Source organism: Orycteropus afer, unplaced genomic scaffold (assembly GCF_000298275.1).
Source record: "Orycteropus afer afer isolate SDZICR_OR568_19922 unplaced genomic scaffold, OryAfe1.0 scaffold00751, whole genome shotgun sequence".
In the NCBI taxonomy this organism is placed as follows: domain Eukaryota; kingdom Metazoa; phylum Chordata; class Mammalia; order Tubulidentata; family Orycteropodidae; genus Orycteropus; species Orycteropus afer.
The window spans coordinates 909,407-927,698 of NW_006922338.1; the positions used below are offsets into that span (position 1 = coordinate 909,407).

Below are 18,292 nucleotides of genomic sequence, written 5' to 3' on the forward strand. Positions count from 1 at the left end.
GCGCCACCCCGCTGCGGCGCGCCGAGTCCCTGGACCACCGCAGCGCGCTGGACCTGCGGCCCCTGCGACCACTCGCCCTGCTGCCGGCCAAGTACCACGACTGCAACGGGCAGACGGTGGCCCTGCCCAGCGAGTTCTTCCTGCGTATCGACAGCCACAAAGAGGACCCCGCTGACTTGGAAGACGACCTGGAGGATGTGAGTGGGGGGCCCGGGTCCGCCGTACCTTTCTCCTGTCTGAACCCGGGGCTGGGGCACCTTTAGGAGATACTAGGAGAAGGGGACAGACAGACAGCAGGACAAGCCAGGGGCTGAACATGGGCTCAGCCTGACCCCACAGAGAGTTTGAGAACATGAGCAACGTCTTGGACATGGTTCCAACTGGTGTCTGACCCCATGGGCGCCTGGAGGGTGAACAGCCCCAGAGTCACCCCCTTTCAGCTCAGGGGCTGGGTTTCTGTCCTGGGGTCGGGCAGTAGCAGGATGAGAGCTGCTGCGGGTGGGAGGGCAGAGAGATGTCACCTTGGAGCCCAAGCGGCTGTTTGCCCCCGACGAGGGGTGCCGTGGGCCTCCAGCAGGGGCGGCAGGCACCCACCCGGTGGAGGGTTTAGGTGCAGCCCCTCCAGTGTGCGCTCACCCAGCCCCCAGCACGCTCTGCTGGGGTCACTCGCCCATTTCTCTGCTGGGAAAGCTAAGGCTGGGACCCTCAGGGCGGGGTAGGTGGGAGGGTCCGGGGGCACTCCCGTCAGAAGCCCCCGGAGAAGGGCCTGGCGGGCCGGGGTCAGAGGGCAGTGACGGCGCGCGCCTCCTCCCAGAGCTGCTGCCTCCGCCTGCGTGCCGTGCTGGGCCGCCACAAGCCCGCGTGGTGCCGCCGCCGCGAGCCCTGGGCGCTCTACGTCTTGTCGCCGCAGAACCGGTGAGAGCGGGGGCGGGCGGGAGGCTGTTCCCGCCCCGGGCGCCTGGCGGGGTGGCCGCCCCAGCCTCAAGCTCCCCCACCCGCCCGGCCCCACCTGCCCAGGTTCCGCGTGGTCTGCCAGAAGGTCATCGCCCACAGGATGTTTGACCACGTGGTGCTGGTCTTCATCTTCCTCAACTGCATCACCATCGCCCTGGAGCGGCCAGACATCGACCCAGGCAGCACCGTGAGCCGCTGGCCCGGCCCGCCCACCTCACGGGCCCCGCCCCCTGCCACGGCTCGCCAGGGCTCCACCCCGGCCACGCCCACCTCCCGAGCTCCGCCCTCCTCCCCACCCTGCATGGCCCTGCCCCAGCTCCACCCTTCACCCCACCCACCTCTGGGGCCCCGCCCCCTGTCAGTCTCGCCGGGGCTCCACCCTCGGCCCCGCCCATCCTCCGAGCCCCGCTCCCTCCCAGTCCTGTTAGGGCTCCACCCCGGCCCCCATCCACCTTCTGGGCCCAGCCCACCTCGCGGGCCGCCCCCTCCCAGGCCCGCCAGGACTCCACCCAGGCCCCGCCCACCTTCTGGGGCTCCCTCCCCTGTCACGGTCTCGCCGGGTCTCCATCCCCAGCCCCCGTCCGCTTCGCAGGCCCCACCACCTCCCAGGCGCCATCAGGGCTCCACCCCGGCCACGCCCACTCTCCGGGCCCCGCCCTCCTCCCCACCCTGCACGGCCCAGATCCTCTCTCCCCACCTGTCCCCATTTTTTGTCCTTGCATGCCCCGGGCCCACCCTTCACCCTCCACCCTCCACCCTGTCCACCTCCCAGGCCCTGCCCTCCTCCCCACCCTGTGCGGCCCCACCCCGGCTCCACCCTGCGCCTCGCTCACCTGCCCACAGCCCCCACCGACCCAGCCCTACTCAGACCGCCGCCCTCTCCCCGCAGGAGCGCGTCTTCCTCAGCGTCTCCAATTACATCTTCACGGCGATCTTCGTGGTCGAGATGATGGTGAAGGTAAGGATGGCTTCAAGGCGTTGGGGAGCGGCCTGGGTGTCCGTCTGCTCACCTGGGGCTCTCCCGTGACGTGCACCTGCTCCACCTGGCAGGTGGTCGCCCAGGGCCTGGTCTCCGGCGACCATGCCTACCTGCAGAGCAGCTGGAACGTGCTGGACGGGCTGCTGGTCCTGGTGTCCCTGGTCGACATCGTGGTGGCCCTGGCCTCCGCCGGCGGCGCCAAGATCCTGGGCGTGCTGCGTGTGCTGCGGTTGCTGCGCACGCTGCGGCCGCTCAGGTGGGCAGGCGGGCGGGCGGGCGGGGGCCTCCGCGCGCCGTCCCTCCCCTCCCCCTCCCCGGGCAGCCAGCAGCATCTCTGCCCTGTAGGGTCATCAGCCGCGCCCCCGGCCTGAAGCTGGTGGTGGAGACCCTCATCTCCTCGCTCAGGCCCATCGGGAACATAGTCCTGATTTGTTGTGCCTTCTTCATCATTTTCGGCATCCTGGGCGTGCAGGTGAGGCTGCCAGCTCCCCCGAGGTCCCTCCTGGGGGAGGGGTGAGCCTGCAGCCCACGGGACCGTCTCCTTCCCGTTAGCTTTTCAAGGGCAAATTCTACTACTGTGAGGGTGCCGACACCAGGAATATCTCCACCAAGGCTGAGTGCCACGCCGCCCACTACCGCTGGGTCCGGCGCAAGTACAACTTTGATAACCTGGGCCAGGTAGGTGCACGGGCTGGGAGCTCTAGTGCCCTGGCCACCTCGGGTGGCAGCGGGGCTGGTGGGCTGATAGGGGCTTGCTGTTACTCACCCAAAACCTGGACCACCAGTTTTTCTCTGAGCTGCCCCTTACCTGTTTGTCACATGGGGACAAGTGTGTCTCGGTGCCCAGAGCCAAGGGCACACCAGCATGGGCTGGTGTGTGGGAGGCCGTCAGCCAGGGGCTGTCTCCACCCTTGGGAGGGCTCGTGGCACCGGCTGGGGTCTCAGGGCCCTGGGCTGGGAGTGCAGAGGCATTGAGGAGCTGAGCCCCACCTTGGCCCGCGATCAGCAGCGCCTTTTGCTCCGATCTCCAGGCCTTGATGTCCTTGTTTGTGCTCTCGTCCAAAGACGGCTGGGTGAATATCATGTATGACGGGCTGGACGCCGTGGGCATCGACCAGCAGGTGCCGCGGGCGGGCGATGGGCTCCACAGGGCCTCTCCCTTTGTGTGACCCCGGCCCAGCCCCGGAGGCCGAGTACTGACATTCTCTGTGCCCGCAGCCGGTGCAGAACCACAACCCCTGGATGCTGCTGTACTTCATCTCCTTCCTGCTCATCGTCAGCTTCTTCGTCCTGAACATGTTTGTGGGTGTGGTCGTGGAGAACTTCCACAAGTGCCGGCAGCACCAGGAGGCCGAGGAGGCGCGCAGGCGCGAGGAGAAGCGGCAACGGCGCCTGGAGCAGAGACGGCGGAGTAAGACGCTCGCGCTGCCCGGGGCCAGTCAGTACCTGCGTCCCTCTGTCTCCGCCCCTCAGCTCTGAATGGCTCTGCAGGCTGCAGCGCGCCCCAGGGGCCGCGTGGGGGTCGGTGCTGGAGAGGCCAGCACTTAAGCCAGAGGCAGGGACCCTCCAAGTGGCCTTTTGGGCCCCGTGGAAGAGGATATGCTGCCCTAGGCCCCGGGCCCCCCACCCAGCCCCTTGGGGGCAGTGTCACCCCTTTTTGGTCTCCTCCTCCCACCGCGGGAGCCAGTAGGCCTCTCCTGAGACAAAGGGGCTCCAGAGAGGGCAGGCCTGCCCCAGAGTCAGTCCTGGCCCCAGTCCCCGGGGGAACTGAGTCACTGCTATGCGGTCTCCCCTACACACACCCTGAGAGCCAGCAGGCCTCTCCTGAGACAAAGGGGCTCCAGAGAGGGCAGGGCCACGCAGGGGCTTGCGGCAGGGGGCTTCCTTCGGGGAGGGTCCCGCCGTGGCCCTCAGACGCCTCCTTGTTTTTCCAGGCAGGCTCCCTGTCCCAGGTACTGCCCTGCATGTTTAGCCTGCCTCCACTGGCTGTGGCTGGCTAGCCTGGCTCCTCTGTGGCTGCGAGGCGGCGACTCTGCTGCCCGCCCGCCCCACGCGGCCTCCCCCTGCCTGGCTTGCACCCACGCTGCCCTGCTGGCCATCAGCCCCTGCTGCGGGTCCTGCCTACCTCCCCCTGGCTGTCAGCTCTGCCCTCTGCTCTCAGGCGCACACAGGCCAAAGGCGCCCTTAGGCTGTGCTGCAGTGGGCTGCAGGGGTGGGAGGTCATTTCCCATCAGCCCCTGCTCTCCCAGGCCCTCTCACTGCTGCACTCCCCTGCCCAGCACTGCAGGCGCATGGCGGTGGCCAGTCTTGCCCAGGGGCAGCATGTTGGCAGGCACTGACGGGGGCATCATGAACAGATTAGCGCAGACCCTGGCACCATAGGGGTGCACGCAGGTCAGGGCTGCTCCAGGCAGGGTCATTCCTCCCTGTTGTGGACGGCAGCCTCACATGGGGTCCCGATGACCCCAGCCAGACAACAGGCAGAGATCCTCCGGCCCCAGGAGGAAGGCAGGGATTCTGGCCTCGTGGTGCATCCTGACTGCTCAGAGGGGCCTGCAGGTTCCAGACTTGGAGGTGGAGGGGGACTGGTCGCCTGGCTGTGGTCTGGGGTGGGCCTATCTGCCTGCTGTCCTTCAACGAGGTGTCCCCAAGCCCCGAAAGCCAGGCATTGGAGGCCAACCCCAGGGCAGGAACCCAGTGAGATGTGGGTGACCTTCTTTGCTTCCAATCCCCATTTTGGGCCCTGCCCTGGGGCGAGGACCTCGTGAAGGAGGGCAGGTCAGTGGGTCAGCCTGGCCCTAAAGCCCCTCTCCCCCAGCACACCCCCACCCCACCCATGTTTCCAGGCGGACTCAAAGGGAGCCCCTCCTTACCTAGGATGGGGTCCCCTTCCGCCTTGGCCCCGTCCTCATGCCTGAGGCCAGGCCACTCGGTGACAACCCCAGGACCCTCCCCAAGCCACCCCTAGACACGGCCCCCAGCCTCCTGGACCCACTCAGGGAGCATCCCAGGGCTCAAGGCGTCTCTCCCCACAGAGGCCCAGCGCCGGCCCTACTATGCTGACTACTCGCCCACCCGGCGGGCCATCCACTCCCTCTGCACCAGCCACTACCTGGACCTCTTCATCACCTTCATCATCGGAGTCAACGTCATCACCATGTCCATGGAGCACTACAACCAGCCCAAGGTGGGCTGAGCTCCGCTGGGGACCCACCCACCAGGCCCAATGGTGTGGGCTCTGGGGACCCGCCCACCTGGCTCTGGGGTGGGCTCTGCTGGGCGGGTGGGAGGTCTTATCCAAGCCAAGGGTCTGTTCTTGGTCACACCGTGGGCAGCTCCCAGGGCCACTGCCTGCACCCCCGTGAGGATCCACCCAGCGCCCAGAGGGTTAGTCCTCCAAACGCTGGGGCCCTATGGCTGTTGGAATCTCTCCAGCGCGGCCAGCTTCCCGGGCTCTGCACTCTCATAGGCAGCAAAAGAGCACGAGGCAGAAACGGGGTCGAGTCCTTATTATTTTTCCGTTACATCTGTGTTTCCTCGTTTCACTAAACAAAAGACCAGCCCTCCCGAAGGGTGCAGTCCCAGTAACGGAGCCTGACCGGCCAGCGACCCCGTGTGTCAGGAGGACCACGCTCTGGGCTCTCAGTGGTTCATTGTTGAAGGAAAGTTGCCAGCCCAGTGTTGCTAGGCTCTCTCAGTCCGGCTGCACTGCTGATATCTGTCCACCATGACTGACCCTGCTGGTGTTTGAAATAGCCATGGCCTAGCTGCCAGGGTTACAGCCACACACAGCCTTTGGCAGTAGGACAGACTGACAGATGTGTGGTTGTGAGATCCTGTATCCAAACAGACTGGGTGCCGTGGAGTCACCAACTCACAGCGACCCCGTGTGCCTCAGAGCAGCACTGGGCTCCACAGGCTTCTCGGGGGCTGGTATTGGGGAGGTGGGTGGCCAGGTCCTCCTTCCAGGGCACCTCTCGGTGGACTCCTATGGCCAGCCTTTCGGTTCAGTAGCCAAATAGATTAACTTCGCTCCACCAGAAGAGTCACAACTCCATTTTACTCTGAAAAACATCACTTGTCCCAAAATTGAGGCCCCCTGCTGTGGTTTGCCCCCCCCCCCAGGGCTGTAGGTGGGGCCTGCACCCTGCTCCACCTTGATGGCCCGGGGCAGGTGCGTTCCCACCTGAGGACCGTCCCCAGAGGGCTGTGGAGGGTTCTTGGAGACAATGCCCACCCACCCCTGCCCGGTGCAGGCCTGTGCACATGGTGGGGCCCAGACACACCAGCTCAGTGGAGGAGGGAGGTGGGCCTGAGGAGGCAGTCAGGTGGCTTCCTGGAGGTGGTGGCGTTCAGCTGGGTGTGGCGGACAGGGCGAGTCTGACCAGTGCTGGGAGGGTGGGCACCCATTCCCCCATGGCCCCATCAGGGCACACATAGCGTCACCGTGGATGTGTCAGGCATCTAGGGAAGTGCTGCTGGCTGGGGGTGCTGGCCGCAAGGCTGCGGAGGAGGGAGGCCACCGGGCCCAGGGGGTACAGCGGCTGCCCTCCCACCAGCTGGGCCTTCTCCCCAGGCGCTGGATGAGGCGCTCAAGTACTGCAACTACGTCTTCACCATCGTCTTCGTGGTCGAGGCCGTGCTAAAGCTGGTGGCGTTCGGCTTCCGGCGGTTCTTCAAGGACAGGTGGGTTGTCCTTAGGTGATGGCCACAGCCCTCATGGTCCGTAGTGACTGGGATGTGCCTGGGGGACGGGGCGGCTGGGAGGTGTGGCCGACGCCGAGACCGGGGGCGTGGCTGGGAGGCGGGCCGACGCCGAGCCCAGGGACGTGACCAGCGCTGAGCCTGGGGGCGTGGCCGCAGCCAAGCCTGGAGGTGTGGCTGAGCCCGGAGTGTGGCTGGAAGGCAGGGCCTGCAACCGTCGCTGAGCCCCCAGCCCGCTGCCTGCTGCCTGCCAGGTGGAACCAGCTCGACGTGGCCATTGTGCTTCTGTCCATCATGGGCATCACACTGGAAGAGATAGAGATGAACGCCGCGTTGCCCATCAATCCCACCATCATCCGGATCATGCGTGTGCTGCGAATCGCCCGGGGTAGGCGCCCCGCCCCTGCCCAGCAGGCCCCGGGGGTCAGCAGTGGCTGCCGACAGGTTCCAAGAGCTCAGACCCGTCCCCAGCACCCTTCCTGCATTTACAGCTGATCCTTGCTGCACTCGCCACCCCCCCATGAGATGTCTGCAGCCAGGGGGTGGTGGTTCCTGGTTCCAGATGGGGTGTGGAGGACAGGGCTGGTCTCACTCCCCCACTAACGTTCACCCCCTGCCGTAGTGTTGAAGCTGCTCAAGATGGCTGTGGGCATGCGGGCCCTGCTGGACACGGTGGTTCAAGCCCTGCCCCAGGTAGGTCGATGGCCCTGCTCTGAGGGTGGGCATCCCAGAGGCCTTCAAAGGAGAAGGCTGTGGCCTGGCTGCGTCGCCGTCATCTGTCGATTTGTTCATTTGATATGGATGATGTTCCCTGCTTCTGTGGTGCTCGGCCAACAGCCCGGCTGTGGGGGTATGCTAGGACGAGCTCCATGTTTGGGGTCTCAGTCCTCAGGGGACCCATGACCCTGATCCACTTCACCTGGTCCAGTCTGGACACAGACAAGCCACATACAGCCAAGGGATTGAGTTGGCGGTAGTGGCTAAGGCAGGCCTGTCTGTTGGTGGAGTACCCGACCTCACATCCTCTTTGGAGCCAACTTAGATCCAGCATCCTTACTTTTTGTGTCCACATTAACCTTCTTGATCCTCTGGGGCCTTTTAGTCTTGATATGAAAGAGAGACTTGTTCCCCAATCTGGGTAGTATCCAGTCCCTTCCTGCAGCCAATCTTTGGGTACCCAACCAGCTGCTTGTCCACCCAGCCAACGATGGATCCCCCTGTCCATGCTCCCAGCCGGCCGTCCAGCCTCCCACAGACCCATCCGTCCAACCAGCTGTCCATCCATCCAGTATAATCACATTTCTGTGCACCCAGCCATTTCGCAAACACTCAGCTACTGGCCAGCTCCCAACACCCTTTCACCCTCACACTGTCCATGCACCCAGTACTTACCAGGAGGCGCCACTGACGCTGAGCCCAGTGCAGTGTTCTGGGCTCGTTCACATGTCTGTCTGTCCACACATCCACCTAGGACGCCATCACCATCTCCCACGCACTTCTCAGCTGTGTCACTGTCTCTCGACAGACGTGAGGGTCCCTGCTCAGCTGTTGAGGCCGGGGCTGGCCCTGTCACAGCCCAGGTGCCTGGGGGGATGCTGGCGCGGGGGAGCAGCCCAGGGCACAGCAAAGCCAACACTTGCAAGGCTGTGGGAAACTGCAAGTGAGGGTGTGGGTGGCTCTGGGACCTGCTGGGTGGCACCCCCAGTCTGAGTGTGACCCCTGGTCCCTGCCACGGAGTCATCCCTGTGCACACACAGTCAGAGCCGGCAGAGGCCTGCCAGGGTGACCAGGGCAAAGGGCATACAGGGTGGCCCTGGGCAGCGGGTGGTCGCATGGGAGGGGAAGCAGGGGCTGGGCAGGGGGCTGTGGAGATATGGCCCAGGGTTGCAGCCTGTGTTTGAGACCCCCGCCTGCCCCAGGCCCATTCGGGAGGAGTGGTGATGGGTGCACGGTGGTGGGGCAAGACCTGGCTCTGACGGCGGCCAGTGACAGGCATGTGTGCGTGCGGGGGCCGAGGGGGCAGTCCTGGTTCCGATGGCGGCCCGCGGCGGGCATGTGTGCGCGCGCATGAGGGCAGAGGGCCTGACGCTGTTCTTCTCTCCGTGTAGGTAGGGAACCTTGGCCTACTTTTCATGCTCCTGTTTTTTATCTATGCTGCCCTGGGAGTGGAGCTGTTTGGAAGGCTAGGTGAGTGCGGCCCCTGAGGCCTGCCCAGCAGGACTGTGGACCAGCCGGGGGGTGGAGCTACAGTACAAGAGGGTAGCGGTGCAGGCGCCCCCGTGTCCTCCCTCAAACCCACCCGCCGAAACTCACAGCAGGTGCCCATACAGACACACACACACACACGTGCATGCATGCACAGAAAGGGGGCCCCAGGACCGTGACTCAGACCTTGGACTCGCAGACAGGCCTGTGCCAGAAGCAACGAAGAGTGAGTGCACGTGCCAGCACATGCACTGACGAACACATGCCGGTGTGCACACAGCAGCACGCACACACCAATGTGTCCACACTGACACGTGCACACCAATGCACACACTAACACATACACCAGCACGCAGTGAGGCACACATGCTCACATACACATGCTGGCTCGTGCATGTCTACACGCACACACTGACACACACGCTAACTCGCACGCCCAGGTATATGCACACCCTGACGCACCACCATAGTCGCCAGGGACAGTGCTGGTGGTGTGCCCTTGGTCATTGTCACCAAGGATCCTGAAGTCCCTTCCCTCAGGCTGGGGGTTGGGGGCCGTCGATGGCCTGTGCCCTTCTGCTGGGGTCCCTATCCTCTCTGGAGAACAGTCTTTGTCGCATCCCTCACACCAGTGTCTTCCTGGGGCGAGGCGCTGACCCTCTGGCGGCTCCAGGGCCACCGCGGGTTCCTTAGGAGGTGGCTGTGGTTGGAGAGAGTGCTGGGGGTGTTAGTTACCACCCAGCTTCCCACGAGTGAGCTCCAGGCCCAGGAAGCTTGTGCCACCTTCCCGGGACACCCAGAGCCCTTCTGTCCTCACAGTCCATCTTCTGGGACCACGCCCAGCCAGACCAAACCTAGTGGCTCCCAGAGCTTAAGGAAGCCCTGTCACCCGGCAGGGGCCTGAGGCCAGGCTGGGCCCATGGGGCCAAGAGGCTGGGCCTGGGGAGCAGGCAGGTCAGTGTGTGAAGGACAGGTCACAGGTCCAGAAAGCCTGCCTCTGAAACCCTCCGCCCCTGGAGCCTTCCGCCACACTCCGCCCCGCGGCCCGCGCTAGGTGGAGGTGGAGGGGCACCTGGCTGTGCCCCTGGGAGGCGGCGCCCTTCGCTGCTCTGAAGGGAAGTGGCTCCTGAGGGGTCCCCTGCAGGTGCATCTGTAAGGGCCGCTGAGGCAGGCCACTGCCCCCACACAGGGTGCGGGTGTCTCCTCCGTGGAGGGAAAGGACCCATGCCAGGTTACGTGGGCCTCCTGTGTGCCCTTGCCCTGGGCTGATGGGAGGGTCTCTGTCCTCTTGCAGACTGCAGCGAGGACAATCCCTGTGAGGGCCTGAGCAGGCATGCCACCTTCACCAACTTCGGCATGGCCTTCCTCACGCTGTTCCGAGTGTCCACAGGTGACAACTGGAACGGGATCATGAAAGTACGTCCAGGCAGGGCTCGGGGACCACTCAGGGGACCACATGAGGCAGAAGAGCTTGAGGAACTCCATGGGAGCTCTGGGGCTGCTCAGAGGGTGCCTTGGAGGATAGGGGCTTTGGGCGTCTTGGGGGCTGCTCTGGTGGGGGGTTTGAGGAGCTCGGGGATTACTCTGGGTATCCCCCAACGGTGGGGGCTTTGAGGGGCTCCCCATGGTCAGAGACCATCGGGGCTGGAGGCTTGAGGTTGTGCAGGGTGAGTGCTCGCGGCCACAAGGTTGTGCAGGGTGAGTGCTCGCGGCCACAAGCTGGGGTCACAGCCGGGCCCGGCACCCACAGGACACGCTGCGGGAATGTACCCGTGAAGACAAACACTGCCTCAGTTACCTGCCGGTCATCTCGCCCGTCTATTTCGTCACCTTCGTGCTGGTGGCGCAGTTCGTGCTGGTCAACGTGGTGGTGGCCGTGCTCATGAAGCATCTGGAAGAGAGCAACAAGGAGGCCCGCGAGGATGCCGAGCTTGACGCAGAGATGGAGCCGGACTTGGCCGGCGCCCCGCCCACCCCTGCCCCAGCCACACCGGTACAGGGCCGGCCGGGATAGGGCGCCCCACAGGATGGCAGGCTGGCGTAGTGGGCGGAGTCCCACCAGGAGGCGTGGCGCTGGCGGGCGTTGCGGGGAAGGGGTCACCCAGGAGGACACAGTTCTGACGTCTGGGAGGAGTCCCCCAGGGGCGTGGCCCTGACGTGGTGGGCGTGGCCCCAGGAGGCGTGGCCCTGGGATAGTGGGAGGAGTCCCCCGGGGCGTGGCCCTGACGTGGTGGGCGGGGCCCCAGGAGGCGTGGCCCTAGCATGGGGGCAGGGTCACCCAGGAGGGCGGAGTTCTGACGCGGTGGGCCGAGTCCCCCCAGCAGCGCTGGGGCTGACGTGGCCGCTTTGCCGCAGGAGCGGCCCGAGGCCCTGAGCCTGCTGGTGATGCGCAAAGTGTCGGTGTCCCGTATGCTCTCCTTACCCAACGACAGCTACATGTTCCGGCCTGTGGCGCCTGCCACCCCACAGCCGCTGCAGGAGGCGGAGATGGAGACCTACGCAGGCGCGGCAGCCTCTGGTACGGGGCTGTGGGGCGTGGGGGCCCGGGGCACTGGGGCCTAGGGCACAGGGACCTTGGGTACGGGGACCTGGGGCTTGTTGTCCTTGGGCGTGGAGGCCTGGGGCGTAGGGCCTAGAGTGGGGGGGATTGGGGTGTGGCACGCTCTGGTATGGGAGCCTGAGGTGCAGGGGCCTCGGGTACAGGGCCTGGGGGGTGGGGGCTTGGGGTGCAGGGCCTGGGGCACATGGGCCTTGGACACGGGGGCCTGGGGCATGGGGCCTTGGCTTCAGGGGCTGGGGCATGGCAGGCTAGGATACGGGAATCTGGGGTGTGAAGTCCTTGGGCGCGGGGGCCTGGGGCCTGGAAGACTCGGGCTTGGGGGCCTTGGGTATGGGGGCAGGGGGGGTAAGCAGACACTGTCTTCCTCCAGGCGCCGTTCCCTCCACCAGCTCGCTGCCTGGGGCGCCCCGTGCTACCCTCCAAGTCCCGCCGGACACGCTGCCCCTGCCGACCCCACCCGCACCCTCCCCGGGAAGGTCCAGCAACACCCTGCGGGCCCCCTCCCCGCGGCCGGCGCCCCACTCCCCCGGCCTCAGCCGGCTGCTCTGCAGACAGGTACGGGGCCGCCTGGGCCCGCCAAAACCCTCGTTCTGCGTCTGCAGGGTGAGTGGCGGGAAGGCCCAGAGGAGGGCCTGTGCCTGCAGTCCAGAGGGTCCCAGGTGGAGCCCCCAAACGGACGAGCCCCCACTCGGGAACCTGCAAGGCTCTGTCCCCGCAGTGGTCCCTTCCCACCCTCACCAGGCCAGGCCACGTCCGGAACTCTGTCTCCTCTGTGGTGCCATTGAGAGAACTCGCCATTGGGGGATGAAACTGAGGGGGGTGGGGGCAGCCACATGGGCACCAGGGCACCACTTGGTGCTGGGCCAGCCCCCGGGGCTCCAAGCCCTGTCCTCTCCTCTCGACAGCCCTTATCCGGCCAGCACTTGCCATTGAGTCCATGCAGGCCCCACCCACACTCTACAGACCACAAGGTCTCCAGCGGTGGGGTGGCTGCAGGGAGGGCAGTGACGTCCCGTCCAGGAGGCCAGCCCCATCTCAGCCTGGGCCCCTGGAGGTCATCAGCCCCCAGGGACCTGCCTACTGAGGCCGGGGTGAAGGACAGACAGCCTGCACCCTGATCCTGTCTCCTCAGACCTGGGCTGTCCCCGTGCAGGAGGCTGTCCGCACTGACTCTCTGGAAGGACAGATCGACAGCTCCCGGGACAGCGCTTCAGACCCCGGAGAGCCTGGGGAGAAGGCTGCAGCCAGGCCGGCGCAACTGGGGGCGCCCCTGCGGACTCCGCCCCACTCCCCAAGACCTGCCAGCGTGCGCACCCGCCGCCACACGTTTGGACAGCGCTGGGCGGCCAGCCGGCCGCCAGGTGGCGAAGAGGCCACCGACCCGGCGGATGAGGAGGTCCGACACATCACCAGTGCAGCGCGTCCCTGGCCGCCTGAGCGCCGCAGCCCTGATGCCTCACCCGCGGCTTCCGCAGTCCGCCTCGGGGGCCTGCGTCGCTTCCGCAGCTCTGACGGCTGGGGCTGCCGGGCGGGGCCTGGCAGGGTGGACGGGCAGAGGCAGCCGAGTGCAGTGGAGGCAGGCGGGGACGGTGCCCACGCCGGGGGCCCTGAGGCTGAGCCGGCCCTGGGCGCGCGGCGCAAGAAGAAAATGAGTCCGCCGTGTATCTCCATCGATCCCCCAGCGGAGGACGAGGGCGCCGGGCGGGCCCCCGCAGCCGAGGGCAGCAGCACCATTCTGCGGCGGAGAACCCCATCTTGTGAGGCCTGCCCTGGCCCGGCTGCCCCCTACAGGGACCCCCTGGAGCCCTCGGAGAGCCTGGGGACCGGGGTGGACCCCGCGGGCAAGGGAGAGCGCCGGGGCCAGGCCACGGCCAGGGCAGAGCACCTGACAGTCCCAAACTTTGCCTTTGAGCCTCTAGACATGGGGGCCCCAGGTGGGGACCCCTTTTTGGACAGTGGCCAGGGTGTGGCCCCAGAACCTCGCGCTTCCTCCTTGGGGGCCACACCTCCCATGCCCCCCGACGATCTCCCTGAGAAGGGGCGAGGGGTGCTCCTCACGGCTCCAGAGAGCCCCCCAAAGAAACCAGGGTCCCTTCCAGCCACCCCTGCCCCAGGTGACAACGTAGAGGGCCCAGTGTAGCTCCAGGGTAGACGCCAGAAAGGGCTTGATGCTGGGATCCGGGGTGCGCCCACAGGATCAGCCGCCAGGCGGCACCGTGCCGGACCCCCTCCCGTGGCCGTGGAGCCCGGGAGGACCTGTCCACCCAGGGTAGTGGGAGGCACAGCCTGCCTCTGCGGAGTGCGTCAGGAAGCAGCCCCCGGGGAAGGAACGAGTCGGGAGCCTGAGGGCTCAGCTGTGGGAATCCCAGCTCCGCACTGTGGCCAAGGCTGTGCCGCTGGGCTCTGCGGACAGCTGCCCTGTAGCCAAGGGAGGCGGTGGACAGTGGCCTAAACCGACCAAAAAAGGACAGAGGCCACCCGCCGGGCTCCGTCCGCATAGAACATGTATTTTTCTAGGGTCTCTGTGGCCCAGCTCACCTTTGTCACTGTCCACGCCCTCCACACCCACCCGTCCTCACCCCTTGTCACACCACGCCACCACCGGAAGCTTTAGGTCTCTCCATGTCCCCGGCCCCCCGTCCAGTTCCACTTAGGTGGTCAGGAGACGCCATTCACTGCCGGGACACGGCTACGCCACGACTGAGCTGTGACCGGTGCAATAAGGCCCACACCTCCCCATGGGCCTCCTGCCCAGCCTGGATCGGGCCGTGGGGTCTCAGATGACGTCCCTCTGGTTGGTCAATTCAGGTTACACATTGCAATAATCTGACACAGGAAACACTGCACTTAAACCGAGTCGGGGCGGGGGGGTAGGCGAACAGAGTAAACCTTAACTTATTTAAGAAACGTGTTGTGTGGACTGCAGTACGAGCGTGGGGCGTGCGGCTGCTGTCTGGAGGAGGCTGGCCTGCCTTGGAGAGAGCACTGGGGTGAAGCCGCCTCTTCCCAGCTGCGTCCCTCCTCCAGGGAGGACCCGTAGCCTTGGTGGGGCTGCCGTGTCTCTGCCCAGCGGTGGTCCAGAAAGTTCTGTGGCGGAGAAGTAGCCCACAGTGCCAGCTGCACCCCCAGGGCGGCAGTGGGGCCTCCAGCAGCCAGCCACCCTCCCCTCTGCCCTGCTGCGCGGTGGCCACTGGAGTACCCCCTCTCCAGCGCGCCAAGTGGGACACGCATGCCTCCGGGCTGCTGTGTGTCGTCGGGGTGGCAGGGCCGCGGCCCAGCCCGGTTCCCCACTGAGATGCATCTGGTATACAGTGCAGCAGCCCAGACCAGGGTGGGGTCCAGCCCGGAGGCTCCCCCAGCCCTCGCCGAGGGCGGCTGTCCAGTCACGGCCGGTGCGCTCTGCACGGAGGGTGGCTGGGCGGCCGTCGTGGTCTCTGCCCTCGCTCCTTTTACGTGCGTGGTGTGGTCAGTTTTCCAGGCTGCCGCCGCGACCAAGAACCACAAGGTGGGGGACTTAGGACAGCGCACGTCCATCCTCTTGAGGTCTGGAGGCTTGACGCCCAAATTAGGGGCGTCGGCAGGCCACGCTCCCCGCAGAGGCTCTACCCAGCTGGGCTGGCTGACCCAGACTCTGCCGGCAGGCGGGGTGGACAGGGTCGCTGTAACGGTCCCGCTGCACCTGCGCTTTGCGTTGCCAAGCGCTCCCTCTGGTGGAAATGCGGAGAACTGCAGGTCTTGCCTGGGCTCCCAGGGCTGGGGACCCTAGGAGTTGGCAGGCCCTCAGGGCGGGGTGGGTGCATTGGGCTGCGGACGCCTCTTGCCACGAGACTTTGTGAGAGACGTTGCACCTTCTCAGCCTCCGTTTCCGCACAGGAAGGTCCTGCACGCCCTGGGCAGCTGTTCCCTGCCTTGCTCCGCGCCCTGCTTGGTCAAGGGGGCAGGCAGGGGCCATGTGACCAGTGGTCAAAGGGCAGAGGTTGAGGGGAGGGTGAGGAGTCTCTGCAGAGAGCACTTAGCCACCAGGACACAGAAGACGAGGAGGAGGAGGAGGCCGGGAAGGAAGAAGCCCCCCAGGAGAGGCAGTGGGGTTAGCCCCGAGCTCTGAGCTGCTGGGATGTGGAGGCGGATCCAGTTCACGTAGGCGGGGACCAAGGTGTAGACACCAGGCCGGTCGGGACGGCCGCAGCCCTCACCCCAGTTCACCACACCTGCCTGCACCCAGGTGCCATCCATCAGACAGACCAGAGGCCCTCCGGAGTCGTCCTGGGCAAAGCAGGGGGTACCGGGATGCCAGGTGGTTGGGGCTCCCTTCACCCGGCTTTAGACTCCCCCCTGCCCACGCCCAGCCTGCTCACCTGGCAGGCATCGCCAGGGCCTTGGGCACACAGCATGTCGGACAGGACGGACGCACCCTCGCTGCTGTAGTTCTGTCTGCAGATGTCTGTGTCCACAATGGAGACTTCAGCCTCCTGCAAGCTGTACGATGAGGGGAGAGAAGCTGCAGGGGGAGTGGGGGACAGCGGGTGCCAACCTAGTCCAGATACAAAATGTTTACTAGTTGCATGATGGTAGTAGGTAGCCATTGACACCTTAGTGAGAATTAATGTATAATAGACTCTGGTATGGGAGCTCTGGAGGTGCAATGCCTTCTGCTCACCAGAAGGCTGGCGGTTCAAACCCACCAGCCACTCCTCGGAAGGAAGGTTGGGCAATCTACTTCCGTGGAGATACCGTCTCAGGAACCCAAGGAGGGGTCGCTATGAGTGGGATCCAACTCGACGGCAGTGAGTGAGTTCAGACTCTGCTGTGGAAGAGCTGCGACCTTGGCTGGGACCTCTAGGCTTTTGGGGCCACAGTGCCCCCCTTGTCTTTTCTCTCAGCCTCTCTCCAGGGAGGTCGTGCCTGCCTCCATCCCCACGGGGCCAGACGGGGGGCTGTGAGGGGCTCTTCACCTCCCTCTCCCGTGTAGCCCCAGCCAGTCACCCAGCACTGCGTCCCGGGCTGGAAGCTGGCCGAGGCGTCAGGGAGGCACATGGGTAGCACCCAGCGGGAAAGGTGAACAGCGGCGCTCAGCTGGACCAGGGCGATGTCCCCACTGGTGTCTGGTGGCCCTGGGCGGCCAGAGTACAGTATGATCTGCCTCACGGTGGAGAATCGGGGGGACAGAGAGCTCTTCAGCTCTCCCAGGTGGACCTGGTAGTCGGAGGAGTTCAGGGACCTGGGAGGGAAGGGGTGGGCTGAGGGGCGTCCTGTCCCCCGAGTGGCCAGCTGAGAGGCTGGAGGCCAGGGGTGGTCCCGTAGGAATCCGGTGTCCCGCTGTTCCCACTCTCCCCTCTGTGGCCTCTCTGGGCACTACGGCCAGGGCCTGGGAGCTGGCAGCAGCCTCACCCTCCATGGTCAAGACTATGAGACCACGGATCCTGCCCCTACAGATGGAGAGTATCAGGGTGTGTGGTAATGCCCCAAGGCCTGGGGGGGTGGGGGGACTTCAGAGCAGCAGACAGTGGTGAGGGAGTGAGCTGCCCATCCACAGAGGCATGCAAAGATGCCCTGGAGAGGCCTGCCACAAAGTTGGCTCAGGAACCACCCAAGGCCAGTGTGGCCCCGAGCCCTGAAACCCCACCATCAGCCTGGCAGATGAGGATGGAGTCTGCCTTTTCTGCTAGAGGGGAGACTGAGGCGCAGAGAGGCAGGTGAATGCCCCAGGCATTCACACAGCAGAGGTCTCCACACTGCCTCTGTGGCCCCGCAGGCCTGGCTGCCTGCCCACCCGCACACACTCACCTGGAGAAGCAGTGGGTGGCAGTGAGCACCCACTCCGGGCTGCACCTTCCGTAGGCGCAGGCTGATCTGCCATGGCCACACCCCAGCCCGGGCCGCATGGCCCCCCACGATGCGGCCCCCAGCCTCCAAAACCCGGGGCCGACCACACCCTCAACCGAGAGAGAGGGAGTCCTCGGTGGGAGCTCTGAGAGGCCTATTTCCCTGCCCGCCGCCCCTTCCTCCAGGAAGTCTCCCCTGACCACCACCTCACCCCTCGGGATCTCCCCCATGTCCCTTCTTATCCCCTTGCTGGGCCTTCCCTCGAGTAACACACACCCCGAGGCTCGGATTTGGGGCTCTAAACCCTGTCCTCCATTAAATGTGCAGTAAGCGCCAAGGGAAATGTGGTTGTTTAACTGGGAGGAGCCTGGTGGGCATGTGGAGACCACCATGCAGAGACATAGCTGTGCCCATGGAAAACCTGGGAAAGCTCGCAGTCACCCCTGGGGTCTTCCTGCCCCCTTCCAACACACCTGGGGGGACTTACCTGCCTGAAGAACCTCCCTGGAGACACCTGAGGGGAGGGGACAGAGGGGCAGGCCCAAGGGTGAGGGGGGCGTGGAGTCTGCTTGCTGCCCTCCCACAGCCCCCGGGAGGGCCTGGGGTGACCCAGGGGTCATCTCCTCCCGAGCTGCTGGAGCCCGGCTCCCTCGGCAGGTGGGGCCATCGGGTGGGGCCCCGGGCCAACAGCTGCCATCCCAGGGCTGGTCTGGGTGGGACTCAGGTGGCCAAGCAGCCCAGCAACCCCCCAAGGTGCCTGGTTCTCAGCGTTGCCCCACCCATCCCTCGGTCTCCCCTCGGTTCCCAGGTGGTCCCTGCTCTGCAAGGGCCCAGGAGAAGGGAGCTGAGGGAGCCGGTTCTCTTAGCTCGGGGCACCCCACTTCCCACTAGGGCTCCCAGCCCCCCTGGGCCGGCATCCAGGTCACTCCCTGGGTGACTGAGAGGAGGCCCGGGGGCAGAGGCCAGTCCTCCCAAGTCCCAGACGCATGCCCCACCCCCTCCCACCAGCCCCTCAATTGCCCCTCACCTGCACCCCACCCACACCCCAAAGCCAGGCCTGGCCACCC

The 18,292-nt window shown here is 65.7% G+C and overlaps 1 protein-coding gene across 1 annotated transcript in view; it reads left to right on the forward strand.

The window, feature by feature from the left end:
- Positions 1–13,542, forward strand: part of CACNA1H (calcium voltage-gated channel subunit alpha1 H) — a 103,998-nt gene extending 90,456 nt beyond the window's left edge. Inside the window, exons 29-48 of the mRNA XM_042783223.1 lie at positions 1–197; positions 815–915; positions 1,018–1,141; positions 1,844–1,912; positions 2,005–2,189; positions 2,279–2,405; positions 2,486–2,611; positions 2,965–3,054; positions 3,152–3,344; positions 4,969–5,120; positions 6,510–6,619; positions 6,892–7,025; positions 7,260–7,330; positions 8,746–8,824; positions 10,137–10,258; positions 10,593–10,835; positions 11,045–11,056; positions 11,198–11,360; positions 11,773–12,005; positions 12,535–13,542. Of these exons, the coding sequence (XP_042639157.1) occupies positions 1–197; positions 815–915; positions 1,018–1,141; positions 1,844–1,912; positions 2,005–2,189; positions 2,279–2,405; positions 2,486–2,611; positions 2,965–3,054; positions 3,152–3,344; positions 4,969–5,120; positions 6,510–6,619; positions 6,892–7,025; positions 7,260–7,330; positions 8,746–8,824; positions 10,137–10,258; positions 10,593–10,835; positions 11,045–11,056; positions 11,198–11,360; positions 11,773–12,005; positions 12,535–13,542 (3,539 nt within the window). The remainder of the gene's footprint in view (positions 198–814; positions 916–1,017; positions 1,142–1,843; positions 1,913–2,004; positions 2,190–2,278; positions 2,406–2,485; positions 2,612–2,964; positions 3,055–3,151; positions 3,345–4,968; positions 5,121–6,509; positions 6,620–6,891; positions 7,026–7,259; positions 7,331–8,745; positions 8,825–10,136; positions 10,259–10,592; positions 10,836–11,044; positions 11,057–11,197; positions 11,361–11,772; positions 12,006–12,534) is intronic.
- Positions 13,543–18,292: the final 4,750 nt, after the last annotated feature.